This window comes from Neofelis nebulosa, chromosome 1 (genome assembly GCF_028018385.1).
Source record: "Neofelis nebulosa isolate mNeoNeb1 chromosome 1, mNeoNeb1.pri, whole genome shotgun sequence".
NCBI classification, from domain to species: Eukaryota; Metazoa; Chordata; class Mammalia; order Carnivora; family Felidae; genus Neofelis; species Neofelis nebulosa.
In genome coordinates this window covers 238,901,891-238,918,354 of record NC_080782.1, presented here as the reverse complement: position 1 = coordinate 238,918,354, position 16,464 = coordinate 238,901,891, and the positions used below count along the sequence as shown (strand labels likewise).

The 16,464-nt window shown below is 35.6% G+C and overlaps 1 protein-coding gene across 2 annotated transcripts in view; it reads left to right on the top strand.

Annotated features, from left to right (window-relative positions):
- NUP58 (nucleoporin 58) overlaps positions 1-16,464 on the top strand; it is a 50,644-nt gene that overhangs the window by 32,636 nt on the left and 1,544 nt on the right. Inside the window, exons 13-15 of one of the 2 annotated variants that reach the window (XM_058689629.1) lie at positions 3,080-3,178; positions 4,774-4,869; positions 6,112-8,276. In XM_058689629.1, coding sequence (XP_058545612.1) covers positions 3,080-3,178; positions 4,774-4,869; positions 6,112-6,281 — 365 coding nt within the window. In that variant the 3' untranslated portion in view covers positions 6,282-8,276. Of the gene's footprint in view, positions 1-3,079; positions 3,179-4,773; positions 4,870-6,111; positions 8,277-16,464 lie in introns of those variants that run through there. The other variant, XM_058689636.1, reaches the window with a different exon arrangement.

Here is a 16,464-nt window from a genome sequence, read left to right as displayed (position 1 = left end):
GACCATCTAGATTCAGTTAGGTAAGGCTTGTGTGCTGTTTTTATGTATCACTGTTGATGTGCAAGATTTGAATTGTCAGGGGTTTTGCTTTTAGTTGCATATGGATTCTTCATTAATATAAAAAATGCAGACAGCTTTCTTAGGCTGCCACCTTCTGAAGGTGGTTTCTCTTGGAGGTGGAGGTATGGGTTTAAGTGACTTCTTAACTTTGGTGTTTTTAAGTGAAAAAAATATAATAGGTCTTAGGCCTGCGTGATTTATGGTTATTGTTTCTGAAGGCTGAAGAAAAAACTGACGAAAACCAGTGGGCTAATTATGTGTGAAATAAGCATCAGAACATGGATAAATTACACATAAGTAGATCTTGAGTACACTTGTCCATCAGTGCTTTTGAAGCCTCTTAAAAAGCTTAAGACATTTTACATTAGGATTACCAATATAATTTTAACCTAGCATAGATTGTTCTAAGCTAACGTACTGGGATTAAGTTTTGCTGTTGTGTTTTGACACTTTTAAAAAAGTTCTTGATGTTTACATAAGAAGACTATTCTCGTGTGACTTAGCTGCTATTTTTAAGGAGAGCTGAGACATTTTGTTAGAGTTCCTAATTTCTAGCTTTTAGTGTAGGTTTGGACATTTAAGATGTAGTGTTAAATAGGAAACGTTAAGTATTTCATTTTAGTTTCTTGTAGTTTTCTGGTTTTGTTGTATTTAACAACCAAAGGAACATTCCCCGTTAAATCAGTAAGTAAACTTTTTCAGATTGGGGGAAAAGGCATTTTTTGTTTTTAAGAAAAAATTATTTTTAAAATATGACCTAGGAATAATCATACTAATGACATTAGATATTTTGAGTAATTATTGAAAATTATCAAAAAATTTTAGCACTTTAGTCCTTTTCCTGTGAATGCAGTTTTACTTTTAAGAAAGTAGAATTTATTCTGGAAAATATGAATGACAGTGCTGAACTTGATTTTGTTGTGTGTGAATATGTTATCCGGTAACTTTTGTAAAATGTTACTCTACGTGAAGATTTCACTTTGGGCAATTATTGGGATATATTACTACTAACTTGGTTTTATTTATGGAACTAAGCCTCTCATTGAATGACTATTCAGATTTTGAAACAGATTTCTTGAATTGTTTACGTGACTTTTGCCTGAAGGATTTAGATTCTGCTTTCTAATAGTGAAACTAATTTATATGGTGGCCAGAGTGTAATATATGCTAATACTTTGGCGTGGGAGATATTTATCATGTTTTTGATATTAAAAAATGTTATACATTTGCCTACTAGTTTTATAAATGATGTTGCCTTCAGAATTTGTGTGAAGGTACAAAACTCAAAGTATCATGTACCTGTTGTGCAATGGAAAGTCTTGTCATTGTCAGAGTTCTTGATGACCTATATTCTGAATATTGATGATTAGGGTTACTCTTAAAAACAGACCCACACACAACAAAAAGCATGTTATTTGAGTAACTCTTAACGACTTGTAGGGTTGAGGGCTGTGGTGTGCGTTGTTCTTTAGGGCCTTCCACCAGCAGTGCCTCCTATAAACATGTGACACTTAAGTCTCTCAGTGTTAAAGAAACTGGACGTGTGTTTTCTACGTATTATTTTTGTTAGAAATAAGAAAGTAATATGCTTAGTTTCTTTTTCTTATAGTAACATTTTACAAAAGAGCTGCTAGGCAGGTATTTTATTCTCAAATTGATCTCAAACTGGATGTAAAAATTTAAATCCTTTTTTAATTTATTTTTTCATAGTAGTATAAGAACTCTGGCTGCTATTAGTTCTTACTTTTTATTTTCTGGGTAGAAGCTATTTGAAAAGTCCAGTTTCTGTCCTTGGGTAGCAAAATATAGTTCCTCGGTTTTCTTTTTCTTTTTTTTTAATGCTTTGTAATTGTACACTACCTTTTGAATATACAAACCTCATTCTTCATTGAACAACTTGAAGGCTTTGATTTTTTTTTTGAAGAGTTTAAATTTCAATCTGTATGTTACTTTGGCAGTTCCCTCAACTTTGAGATGCACTGATCACTGTGCTTGAAAAAGACAAGACTGAAGATTGTACTATGAGATTTATTGAATAATTTTCATAAATTATTTATCAAATGAGAGATTTTTAGATTTTTGTATTCTGCTTAGTTAAAGAAAAAGTAGTTAAAAAAAGAGAGGCTAGTAAGTTTGATGCTATTCTTGCCAAACAGACTCAGACAAAATCTTTAATGAATGGGAAAAGGATGACTAATAATTGTTCTGCATCTGAGTACATTTTCCAAAATGTTGGAAAGAAACTTCTGAATTGAAATCTTGAATGTATTGAATCTGTCAAGGTACACAGCGGTGCCTTTGTAAATGTTCATTATCTTATTTAATCAGGTGATAAGTGGTGTAATGTAGCAGAGCTTAATAATAGACTCAATTATCACTTTTTGTGAACAAGTTGGAATTGTCATGTTACTGTGTAATTGATTTGCTTTAAAATGAACAATAAATTTAATGAAATAAAACATTGTCTTGTTTTTTATCTACTTATTGTATATATCATTTATATTTCATATAAAAAATGCCTAGTTTTTTTGGTACTTACTCTTATGAAGTAACATGATAGTTTTGCCACGTTAGCGTCAGTCTCTGATCAGTTGAGACTTGACTCTAACGATGAGGAGCTTGTTTTAAAAAAAAAAGTAAAAACCTTTTACTGATTACACCAACTAATTTTATCAGAAAACAAGTGGGGAGATCTAAAATCATTTTAGAAAGAAAACCAAAAGAACTATAATTTACAATACATTAAAGATTTCAAATTATTTAGTAGGTTAAAATAACATCTTTCGATGTGCTAAGCCTCTTTTAATTGTCTAGTGTGAACAAGTTACTTAAAAACTTTTTTTTTTGGTTAGGTAAATCAGGCTGGGGAGATACCTGAAAACTGGCTTTTAGCAAATAGAATTTGTTAAAATTAATCACTGTTTATTTTAAAAATAATTTCATAAAGAAATTTTAATCTTGAAAGAGTAAGGCAAATTTGTTTTTTTTCCCCCCCATTTTTTTTTTTTTTTTATACCAGGGCCACAGCCATCTCTGGGAGTTAGTTTTGGAACACCATTCGGCTCAGGTATTGGCACTGGCTTGCAGTCAAGTGGCTTAGGTTCTTCAAACCTTGGAGGTACACTTTAACTTTTCTAATATTGCCTTGGACTATTATACATTTGAATTGATACTAGTCTGTAAAAAATTTCTAAGAGGGTCTGCTATTTTGGTAGTTAAGGTTCCATCTGGCAAAAACAGCTCTCCAAACATAATCAGTGCTTTTTAGTATTAGAACTTAAATCATTTCATCTTCAGTGAATAGTAAATAAAAAAAGAACAGTAAAATTAATTGGTAGGGATGTTCATATTTTCAAAGCAATATGCTAAAATATGAACTTGCAAATTACTTAGTTTTAATAAATTTAACTTAAAAAAAAAAAAAAAAACCAGTAGTCTTAATCACATCATTTTAGAGTCCAAACTGCTTCTGGACATCTAATCATTATCTTCTTTTTCTGTAAATGAACACTTTAGATGAGAAAATAATTTTATTATAAATTGGACAGTTCAGCTTCTGTCTTTTGCTAAGCATTTTTGGCACAGCTGCCTTTATGCATACTTGTATACATAACAATAGTTTTATAAGTTAACTCTAGTAAGGTAAGTCTTCTGCCAATCATCATGCTACATATAAATGTATTCACAGTTCTGTGGTATGGGTATTTGACAGTAGAATGTATTTTGACAAGCATATTGTCATATAATGAATATATTATTTCCACTAAAATATATCATCATAAGAGTGGAAGTCTTTGAGCAATCAAGGTTACTTAATATAGTAAACTCTATTGGAATTACTAGAATTATAGTAGACAGCATATTTCCTATAATCTATAATCCAGTTTGCCATCATATTTCTTAGCGTCATAGGCTATAATACTGTCTCAGACTCCTTATTTTAGATAGACTATTGCAGAGTAGCCTAAGAAGAATTTGAATTTTATTTTTAGATCACTTGACTTTGAGGAGAATGGAGACAAGTCTTTAAGTACTTAGCAGAATCTCTTCTTGAACTTCATATGACGAAAAATATTTTTTGTATTTAAATCATGACTAGTACTATTAAGAAAGAAAAATGATCTCCCACCCGAAATTTCTCAATTGTCAAATCGGCTGGTATGTGGCAGGAGCCTGTGTTGCTGAGTAGATTTAATGTGATTAACCGTTTTGTAATTATGCAGTTTTTCAGTGGTGAAGGTTCTTAAGTGAAAAGGTTTTGGTAAAAATCAGAGTAAAAGTTGTCTTATGGTACTTGGTGTTTAAATTCTTGTGCATGTCACGCTTACTTATGAATTTAGTTGGTTTTTTTTTTCCCCAAAATGAAATATCCCTAAGTAGATGTGTTTATATCTGTTTGACCTAACACCATATTTCAGTGGTCACTAAAATTTCTAGTCAATCTGGGAGAGAAAATACTAACACGATCTTGTTCTTTATAGCTTGTTCTGTATAAAAATTACTGATGGGTCTTAAACTTAGTCTCAATAGATCAAAATGTTCATTTCAGAATTAATCTGATTCTTCAGAAGTCTGACGCACAAGAGTAAATAGCAGGTTTGTGTAATAGCACTGTGTTTATTAGACCTCTGATAATTTTAGGTTTTACTTGTCAGTAACCTTTAATCTCTGTTTTACGTACCATTGTATATTTCTCTATTACCCTTTCACTAGGATTTGGAGCTAGCTCTGGTTTTGGATGCAGCACCACAGGGGCCTCCACATTTGGATTTGGAACAACAAATAAACCCTCAGGAAGTCTTAGTGCAGGTTTGTGTGTTTTTGGCCTGAATATCAGGCAAATTTAAAGATGCAAATTATGTAATTTAAAAGTATAATGATTGTTATTTCCAGTAGCCAGAAGCAATCCCTGATTCAGTTTCTACCCCCCACAATGAAGCGTGTAAGCCTAACTAATCATACAGTTTTATCTCTCTTGGAAACTAAAAGTCAGGTTTGTGAAATATCTCTAACAAGACTTATTAGTTTGAGACAATAAGTAATTGTATCCTCTTTTAACTAAGTAGAGATTCTTTTGAACCCAAAGACTAGTTTTATGGTTAAACAAGTCTCTTCATTATTACACAAATGGTCCCATTGTTGTGAAAGCTTTAACCCAGTGTTTATTTGTTTAGGAGAATGATTTCTCTCCCAAAGAGATGTTCTTTAGTTGCAAGTCCCTTTGGTTTTAAAAGTCCCACTCTTATAATGGATGATTAATTGGGTTCTTTGTTCATTTTTGAAATAGGTATGTAATCTTTTGACTCCTCTAGTAGAAAATCCCAAATTTCTTCTCCATTTTCTCTATATTTGTAAATTATGGCTTCACTTATAACGTTTAGGGGTAAGTAGCATGTCTAAAATAATGACACAATACTTACTGTGTTTAAATTGAGGGAATTTTAAGGCAACTTCATTTAATATTAAGTGGTATTTAAAATCAACAGTTCCCAAAGAGTAAGATAATAGAATTCAGTGATATGGGGATTATAATCTAAATACGGTACTATTAATAAAGTAGGCAGTGATAGCATTTGATCTTAGTTACGCAAGGGTTCCTATAAAATCAGAACAGTGGGTACTACTCTTTGGGGTGTTCATTGTCCTGAAAATCATGGGTTGAGGCCTTCTTGGAGGACTTAGGATTACAGGAGTGGGTCCATCTTCTACATGTTGACAATATGTTTCTGGAGCGGCTGAGAAGGAAGGCACCATGGCATATCTAATTAACAGGAAAGTATCCGGCAGCTTGAAGTTTTCTAGAGTTCAGTTATTTGTGCTAAGGTTTCTCTTGGCTTGGGTCACTAAACTTAGGTCTCTAAAGGTGCCTCTTAGTTGTTAGCTAAATTATTTTCCTATAAAATTCCATGTTACAAATTTAGTGTTCTAATATATTGGCTATTTTCATAAATATATATTCTTTTAGCTAGAAATTTACCTCTTGTCCCCATTCTTTATATTTGTTTTTGTGTTTTAACTTCTGATGTGAATATTTTCTTCCCTAAACATAAGGCTTTGGCAGCTCAAGTACATCTGGGTTTAACTTCAGCAATCCTGGCATCACGGCATCAGCTGGTTTGACATTTGGGGTGTCCAATCCTGCCTCTGCAGGTTTTGGAACAGGAGGACAACTCCTTCAGTTGAAGAAACCTCCAGCTGGAAACAAAAGAGGAAAAAGATAAACATATGGGTTGATGTGGTTGAGAGAATTCATAGCAGCATCGTTCATTCTATGAGTCTATTTTTCTAAAATTGATGCAGTAATTAAATTGCATCCCAGGAGATTTATAAAGTTTTGATATTTTTCCCTACTCTGGAATCTGAACTGTGTTCTTGTTTGCCATGGTAGACATCTTTTTTTCTTGTGAATTTGAAACCCAGTTGTGTATTTTTCGTTATTTTTTGATGGTCAGTGTAAGCAATGTTCTGATGACATCACTAATAAGTAAAGCCTATTTAACCTAGTGTCATAGCAATGTTTTTGTTGATAAGGTTTACATGATGTGAATATATGCACATTTGTTTCTTATACAGATGGTATGAACTCTTAAGTCCTATACTAGAATCAGTTTGTTCCTTGATAAAGGCCTTTTGAACTACACTGCAGGGCATCTTGTGAATATGTATGTAAATATATACAGAATAATACACACAGTTGTGTGTTCACATAAAATATATATTTACAGACCTACAACTTTTGCCTCAGACTTGTTCCCCTTTTCTAAGGGTATTCTGTTTTTCACCTTTTAAGCTTCAAAGCCTCAGTGCTTGTAGAGTGATGAGCTAGAGGTACCAGGTCATTGCAGTTATTTAATTTACTTATAGACTTAATGAAATGGTTACTGGTGTAAATATTTGACCAACTCCGCTTCGTTGCCCCCAGGCTTTTCCATAGCAGCTGCTCTGAATGAGGAGTGCTGTAAGAATCATCCAACAGATTTTAACAACTTTTATTACCCCATACACCCTCACATTTGCCTGTATGAGATGTTTTCTCATATCTGAGATGAACCTTCAAGAGCATATTTGAACTCCAGACTGATGTCTGGGGGCAAAGAGCTATTAAGCCAAATTGATTCTATGCAGGTGAAGGATGCACTATTGCTTTAGTGGAAACTTTTCTAGCGATTCCAGTACAGAGTTCTTTCTTATAGGGCTATTGATATTGACACCAAATGGAGTGGTTTATCAGCCTCTTAATGTCTTAAGTAAGTGCTTAATTTGGAATAGAGAAACAATATATTTTAAGAAAAAAGTATTCTTTGTAGCAACTATAAACTACCCCATTTTAACAGTGAACAGAGCTCCAGGTAAAAACACATAAGGCATGTCAGATTGCATCTGTGTACTATTTGTCTATATTAGTATTAGTGACATCGAGTGGGTGAAAAAGAAGGCCCTTGGAAAGAGAACTGCCTTAGCTATGATTTCACACAGAAACCATTAAGTAGACCTACTTTATCTTTCAAGTACAGTTTTCAAATGGGATGTGAACATGGAATTTCATTGAAAATAGTATAATTTTTTATATAGAAGGTTTTGTACATAATGTGCATCAAGTGAATATTTTCAGAATCATTTTCACCAAGGCACCTTTTTTTCTAAAATAGGTATTACATACACACACACACACACACACACACACACACACACACACATATATATTTTTAGTATAATGTTAGTTGGGTTTGATTACTAAAGTGTTGTTAAATCTGTTTTATTTATCCGCATATAGCAGTGATTGGCTTTTTGGAATTGAAACTTTTGCGCCTTGATGCATTAAAATAAGGAAAATGCTTTGTTTTTGGAACACTGAAGTTTTTATTTTTGCATTCTTCTCTAAAACTGCAATCCCCAGATCCAGATTTTGGGGAAGGGTAGGAAAACGTGGGATTTTTGTGTTTTGAATTACTGTCAGAATTAAATACCCAAATATAGCAAGCTTTTTTTTTTTTTAAAGGACATTGCATTGTGCTGCAAAAATCTGAATATTTATATTTCTTAATTTTGTTCTTTATATCTTATACATTTTAATATGTTGAGCCACTGGAAATTTGTAACAGATCAATTTGTGATAGGAGTTTAATGTGTTGTCATTGTCTCCAATGTCTTCACTCTGTCCTGAGCGTATCATTATGTAAACAATAAAATTTATTGTGTCAGTTGCTTTGAATCTTTATAGGTGTCAGTAGTTGTTCTAAATATGTAATTTTCTTATTATTGCTCTTTTATTCTCTGTGATTGGTTTTTAGTGTTTTGTTTTTACCAATTTATATATCTTGCTTTTTAGAAAAATTGTAGAGTGAACACAAGATAGAAGGATATTGGGTAAAATGTGAAAGTCCCCTTCAGCTTCCAGGGCCTGATCCCACTTTCTTCCCCCTGAGTATCTTTTCTTCATATTTCGGTGTGTATTCTTTCGAACCCTTTAAAAAATGGCCCTTTTCAACATATGCATATAAATATTTCTTCTCTCTAGTTTTCTCACATTTATCATTCTCTTAGGTCCTTCTTTTTGTAACAAATGGGTTAAAAGAAATCTGTGTACTTTCTGATTTGTCTTCTTTCTCCTTTAACCATAGATCATCAACATTTTTCCATGTCAGTGCATGTAATTTACTTTTTATGTACCATCCCGTGGCATGGATGTACAATGAATTGTTTAAAGTATTTTCTGTGGTTGGGCAATTAGGTTCTTTCCAGTATTTCTGTTTTACAGAAAAAGCTGTATGTGGCTCTTATGTTTAATGTTTCTTTGGGATTGATCCTTGAAGAGCAATTGCTGAAAATGCATATAAATTGTATTTTTTAATGCCAGATTGCCTCCCCAAACTGCTGTATAAATAATACACTTCTACAGCATGTATGGGTACCCATTTCCTAGTATTCTTTGCAACCCTAGATATTATCAATCCTCATAATAACTACTTGTGAGTTGAACTTTTTAATATATATGTTAGCCATTTGCATGTTAATGTAATTGCATGTTGGTATCCTTTGTCCATTTTTATTTAGTAGTTTTTTTTTTGTTTTTTTTTTTTAATGCTCTCTGTAGATAATGTACGTTAATGTTTCTCTTATGAGGTAGTTTGGACTCTTGGAGTCAGCTGGGTTCAGACACTTGCCTTGAACCTGTGTGATCTTGGGGAAGTTAATTCACTTTTCTAGAGCTTAAGCTTTATCATCTGAAAAGTGGGGATAATAAAGATGGGTAGTTGTATTAATAATAGAATCTTCTATAAAGCACTTGGATGGCATGAACCCCTGATACTTTGCAAGTTTCACTGTTCTTGCACCAGTACCCCACTGCTGTAATCAGTGTCCTTGGATGCTTTGTTTTGGTACCTGATGGGGGAGCTGCCCCATCTTGTTTTTTTGTTTTTGTTTTTGTTTTTGTGTGGGGTGGCTATTTTCAGACACTTACTCTTTAAGATAAGCTTGAGTACCCATATTTTTCTTTCAGAGATCTTACTGGGATTTTGATTGGGTTTATACAAATGAAATCCATTATGATCTGGGGAGAGTTGACACCTTAATATGTATGGCATGATATGTGCATATATTAGGACTCTTATTCTTTCTGCAAGGTTTTACAGTATTTATCAGATACCTGTTTAAGCTTTTACTAACTGCGTCTTGGTTTTATTTCTGAGTGTGGATTTTTATCCTGCACTTGGTAGAAGGTCATTCACGTTATTACAGAAGCAGGTTAACTGTTCTTTTGTGATGATACAGTAAACCCAAGTTAATGTCTTACTAATCTCAAATATTGTGGGAATTTGAATAGTGCTTTTAGAAATATTGTAATGGGATTTTTATGTGTGAAATACTTAGGTTTGAATGATTTATCACATTTGCTTTGACATCCCCTTCCTCCGTGCCTTGCCCTGGTCTCACCACGCATAATCTTGGCTGCACTGTACTTTTTGGAACACACACCACGAAGTTATTTAGGGGATACAGCCCTGGGACTTGGTAACAGGGGGTCAGTGTCCTGGAAAATCTCAGCTGGAGGGCCTAATTTCAATCTTCACAAAGTCACCTTTACCTGTAGGTGTCTCCCATTTATTGAGTGTGTAACACGTCTGTTCTGGGCTCCACACTCGCAACTTAATATACTCTACCCTGTTTAATCTCAATATCACCCTGTAAAGCAGAAAACTCCCAATTACTAGATGAAGAAACTGAGGCTTATTTTATGCAATTTACTGGAGGTCACATGTCTGTCAAGTCATGGAGCTGCGGTTTTCTGCGATGACAGGAATGGCATGCTGATTTTCATGCCTAAGCCCTCAAAGTCTCCCACGGTAATGTCATTACATGATTTATATGGAAAATTCCAGGTATACAATAAACTATAGATCAAAGCAAGGTAAGTACAAGGGGCTCTGGCACTTGAGGGAGGCATCCTAGGGGGGGTGTTGTGTGAGGAGGCAGCAGGTGCGGGACTTCTGGAGCCACCTTTCCCACTGCTTCCCTATGAAGAAGCTCATAGAGAAGCATGAGGGGTGGTCTGCCCACCTTAGGGTAAGGGGGAGCAGTTTGGACTATCTGAATCTTCGGAAGGTAAGAAGTTTAGCAAGAAAGCTTTTCCAGGAAGGCTTGCCTGACTGCTGTAACCCAAGAGCACCACATGCTCAGAACGTGTGAGACTCGATCCTTTTCTTGCCTTACAGAGAGATGAACCTTACCTGGCACAAGGAGACCATGGAAATGGGCGAGAAGTTCGGGTGCTGAGGGACAGCAGCAGATTGAGGAAAGAGTAGGGGTTACTGGACAAGTTGGTCCTGGGCCAAATGTGGTTTTTTTTTTTTTGCCTCTTCCTACTTTACTCAGTCTGATGAATGCACTCTTTCTCTGCTACCTAATCTGTCAATGAAGAACAACAAAAAACCTACCAGTCTCACAAAGGTCGCAGTCCTGAAGACTGGGCTGTAAATTTAATTTGCAGAGACCTTGTTTTTGTCGTCCTCAACCCTTTGAATCCCCTGGTAGCAAGTCGGTTAAATTCAGTAAAACATTTGTTAATATTTGCTGTGTGCAAGTCAGTGCTGGGAATTTAGAGGAATATAAATAGCAATGGGGTATTTTCTGTGCTCAGTAATGTTAGCTAACATCAGTGCTAAGCGGAGGCAAGAGCCTGCTCTTAAGAGCTTTCCATACATGAACTCATTTACTCCTTAGTCCTATGAGGTAGGTACTATCATTTCTTTTTTACAAATGAGAAATTAGACACAAGTCACTAGTAAGTGAATGGGCCAGAATTCAAGACCAGGCTGTTTTTTTAGAGTTGAGGATTATAAGTAAGCATACTCTCATGTGAGCTTTTTATTAAGTGATAGGATAAAGATACAAAGAAAATTACTGAGTGCCCAGAGGAGAAATTAACTTGGCCTGGGGAAACTCCCAAGAAAATTGTAATAGGTGGCTTTGAGCAATGAATGAATAGGATTTTTTTTTTTTTTTAATTTTTTTAAAGTGTGTATTTTTGAGAGAGAGCACGAACGGTGGAGGGGCAGAAAGGAAGGGAGACAGAAGCAGGCTCCAGGCTCTGAGCTGTGAGCACAGAGCCCGAGGTAGGGCTCCCACCCACTAACGGTGAGATCACGACCTGAGCCAAAGACGCTTGTCCTAGTGAGCCACGCCCCCTGGCTCCCCTGGGTTGTTTTCTTTTCTTTTTTTTTTTTTTTTTTTAACGTTTATTTATTTTCGGAGACACAGAGCACAATTGGGGGAGGAGCAGGGAGAGAGAAAGAGACCCAGAATCTGGAGCAGGCTCCAGGCTCTGAGCTCTCAGCACAGAGCCTGAGGCAGGGCTGGAACTCACGAACAGTTGAGATCATGACCCCAACCGAACGGAAGTCGGATGCTTAACCAACTGAGCCACCCAAGTCCCAGGAGCCCCTGTTTTTAATGAAGTATTAACAATTTGAATTTGAAGAACCACAGATTTATTTAATTAAAGATAATTTTACATTTGAACAAGATAAAGGGAGAAAATAAAAAGCAACAAATACCTCACTTTCCAGAGGAAGTTTCTGTTAAATTTCTCTTCTGTTACTGTTTTTCTTCATAACTGCATAGCATGTATGTCCACACTCTGTTTAATAACCAGTTTCTTTTGGTGAATATTTCGACTGTTTATATTTTTTTCGCTATTAGAAATAATTTTGGTAGGATCAGTGAAAATGGTATCCAATTTTATTGATTTATTTTCTTTATGAGTTTCAACATTTTTGTGTAGGTAGTAACCAGCTTTTAAAAATTATTTGTAAGAGCTCTTTGGATGTAATCCCTTCCTATCTGTAGAGATGTTTGGGAAAATTAACAATTTTAAACCTTTACTCTTGGAGCCATGTAACTTTTTAATGAAAATTATGGCATTTAAAATAATTTCTTATGTATTGCAGATGTTTTGCAGTTAATCATTTCACCTATTTATGGTTTGTTTTTGTGCTGAGTAGAAATTTTAAGTTTTAAAATTGCCCAAGTTTATTGGTCTTTTTTTTTAATGACTTCTGGGAAAGAGTGAGAAGTCAATGAGAGGGAAAAAAGAATTAAGACAGTTTAAGTTTTGTTTTATTTTATTTTGTTTTGTTTGTTTTTTTTAAGAGAATGTGAGCTGGGGAGAGGGGAGAGAGAGAATCTTAAGTAGGGTCTCTGTTCAACATGGAGCCTGACGCGAGGCTTGATCTCATGACCCTGGGGTCATGATGTGAGCCAAAGTCAAGATTTGGACCCTCAACCAACTAAGCCATCCAGGTGCCCCTAATACTTTTAAAGTTTTACAATTTGTAGTCTTTCGTATTTGTTTACCATTAAAACTTCCTAATTGTATGAAGTTGTCTTTAGAAGATTCAGCTAGGTGGCTGGTGCCAGACTGTAATTGGAGAATGGCAAACCTTGAAAAGAGTTGCAGTGACATTAAGATAGGTGATATGATCATTTCTCTTTTAGAGATGAGAGAAGCAGCTAATTTGCCCAAAGTCCTGCAAGTCCTAAGTGAGGATGCTAAGACTCAAAGTCTGATATCCCTGGTGTCATTCAAGTGAAGTCTTTTAGAACTTGATTTTCAAATGATGGCACGTTCAACTCACTGTCATTTCCAAATTTAATGCATTCTGTATTGTCACATATTCAGAAGGCAGAAGAAAAGTTAAATCTCTGTGGCCAATGCATTTTGTTTTTCTTTTTAAAAATTTTTCTCCTAGATAGACGGGAGAACTTGATTCAAGGACACCAACTCTTAGATAAACAACATGAGTGACAAGTTCTTATTCTTATCTTACTTGGTGAACTGTATAGGTGCCACTATGAAAACTAAAACTATCTTTTAACTGTATCTTCTAGATTGAGCCCTTGTTTGATGTAATCATTTTATCTTATTTTTTAAATAATCTATTAAGAAGTTTCTAAAAACTACCACTTTAGATTCCTTACACAGTGTTGATCCTACGTGGTCTTATTTGTATTTTTTTCCCCCTAAAACTGTAATTGTGCGTGAAGTGTGTGTATCTGTGTGTGTCTGTATATATACACAGGTATAATTCAAATTATTTGTATATAAAGAAAATTGAAAATGTATCATTGAAAGTCATTCCTATTTTTGATGATATGTAAACATTTAAAGATATATTTTTATATATTTTGGTGTATCATTATCCCCTTCTACCTGACTTAGTTATTAGTTTAGGGAATTTCTTACTGTTGAAAATAGCAGAGGGGCGCCTGGGTGGCTCAGCTGGTTGAGCGTCCAACAGATGATGATCGCACAGTTCGTGAATTTGAGTTCTGTGCTCAGCACAGAGCCTGCTTTGGACCTTCTGTTTCCCGCCCCCCCCCCCCTCCCCGCTCGTTCTCATGCTCTTTCTCAAAAGTAAATAAACATTAGGGGCACCTGGGGGGCTTGTGGATTGAGCATCCAACTTCAGTTCAGGTCTGAGCCCCACATCGGGCTCTGTGCTGACGGCTCGCAGCCTGCTTCAGATTCTGTCTCCCTCTCTCTCTACCCCTCCCCTACTCGTGCTTTGCTTTCTCTCACTCTCAAAAATAAATAATAAAACATTAAAAAATAAATGCTAAAAAAGAGAATATAGCAGAATTTATTATTTTCATGTTTAATTCTTATTTTTTATCAAAATCACACGACACAGTTAAAAGAGTCATGTTTCCATAAGCCTTATTAAAAAAGCAGTTTCCCTTCTCTCTGTTTGGAAGTGACCTTTTTCACCCCTTAAAGCTTTTGGCCAATTCTGTTTTCAGTCCCACTTTCACCTCTTCCTGCAGTCGTTAGTAGCTTCCTTCTCAGCTTTCCCCACCATGGTGAAAGTCAGCTCTCTTGATCTGCTAGTCAGTTACTCTTCCATTCCAGCTCCTAACATTTCTTTGCTATTAACACAGGGGGTTTCTGTTTGCAGGGACATCTCCTTAGTTTGCATGGCTCATATTACTTCAGATATAGGCAAAGCTGCTTTAGTAAGAGACCTGAAAATACAGTGGCTTGAACAAGATGGTTTATTTCTCTTTCCTGTGATGGCCCAATAGCAGTCCAGGGTTGATGTGGCTGTTCAGTTCCAAAGAGAGGGCCTTACCTTAATTGTCTTGAGTACATATTGTATTGAATCTGTCTTATTCCTGATATGGATATAAACTGACCTAGATTGGATTTATCCCAGCAGTGACTTGTATTCTCTTTGGTCTGTGATGTAGTTTGCATTACCCTTTCTTCAAAATAACTGTCCTTCACTAGCTTTCACTTGAACTCTCTTTTGGATGCTGCTCTTGATTTTGACCTTCGTGTAACTTGAGGTTCAGAGGTTGCAAACTAACTAGGGAGCTGTCACTTGATCTGTTTGGTCCACAGAATGTGTGCTGATTTTTAAAAACTAGATTTTACACGAAATCCCCAATCTCTTATTTGTGAACAAACACAAGCAGACAGATCTGGCAGCAGCGATTGCCACCCCCCCCCCCCCCAGGGAACTTCCCCTTTCAGAGGTGTCATTGACCCTCCAATTGACCCCTGTCCCCACTGCTCCCTGCCTTCTCTTACATTTACCTCGCTTGTTGAATTACCTGCTGCACCAGTTTCATCATTTGCTCTGTGGCCCACAGGCTTGGTCCCTTACCTTTCTCTCTAACTATCATACGGGTCTTCTCTACACTCTCCTCCGCTAGGGCCGTGATGGGGAAACCAACGCACAGAGAGCCAGGCTCCCAGCCTTCCTCATTCACAGAGATGTGAGAGTGACGACGGCTAGTCCACTCAAATGATCACTAGGAAGGAAAACGTATTCATCATCTGGCAAGTTTCTCAGTGCTGCGGAAAGCTTCTGACCTTCCACCATCGCTTTGAAAGCAATGACTCCCCAAGTGGAGCTCTGCAGTGCCGGGAAGCTGACAGCAGGGGGCAGGGGAGATGAGTTCCCTCCTGCCAGAGGGCTAGTCAATTTCTTGCACAGTGTCTGTTTCCTGACCTGTTGTTTCATGGCTTGAAGTTCTATAATGGGACTCATTTGTTTGTGTTTTACTATTTGGTAGGTGTGTTAATAACAAATAATTCTTTCCAATCATAGTGTGCATTTTCTACAGTAGCTGAACAAGGGATTGGTCTAAAGAAAAACGGTCTTTTAAATAACTTAGCCCGAAGCAATAATGCGCTGAGCATTTATTCCTTTTGGTTTCAAAAAGAACTCCTCCCGTGTGATACACTTTTATTTGCAGTTGGTTTAGAATTAGTGATTCTCTATTTTTCAAGTCTATGCTCTCTGATAATAGCAAACGTATTTAGTGAACACCTATGATAAGCCAAGGAGGAGAGTGTGGTAAGTCATTATGCCTTGGTTCAGAATTAGTATTTCAATCTGCACTGCCCAAAATGGTAGCCATTTGCCATACGTGGCTACCGAGCACTTGACATATGGCTAGTGTGACTGAGAAACTGAATTTAAAATCTTCATTTGAATCAATTTAAATTCGAAAATGGACGTTCAACTACATATTGGGCAACACTTGAGGGTGTTTGGAACAACCTAGATATACGATTCTACTTTTTGATTGTAAATTTTATGAAATCGACATGCAGGTCAAGTAGTTCCAAAGCAAATTTAGCATTTGAGAAGCTTTTAGGTATAAAATCCACACTGGAGTTTGAAGACTTGTCATGAAAAAAGAATAAAATATTTAATTAATATTTTTATTTTGATTTCATGTTGAGATGATAATGTATCAGGTTAAATAAAATCTTAATTTCATGTGTTTGTCTTGTTTTAATGGGGCTCCTAAATTTTAATTTAAATTAATCTAATTTACATTTTATTTATTTTTTTTATTTTTTAAAAAATTTTAACGTTTATTTATTTTTGA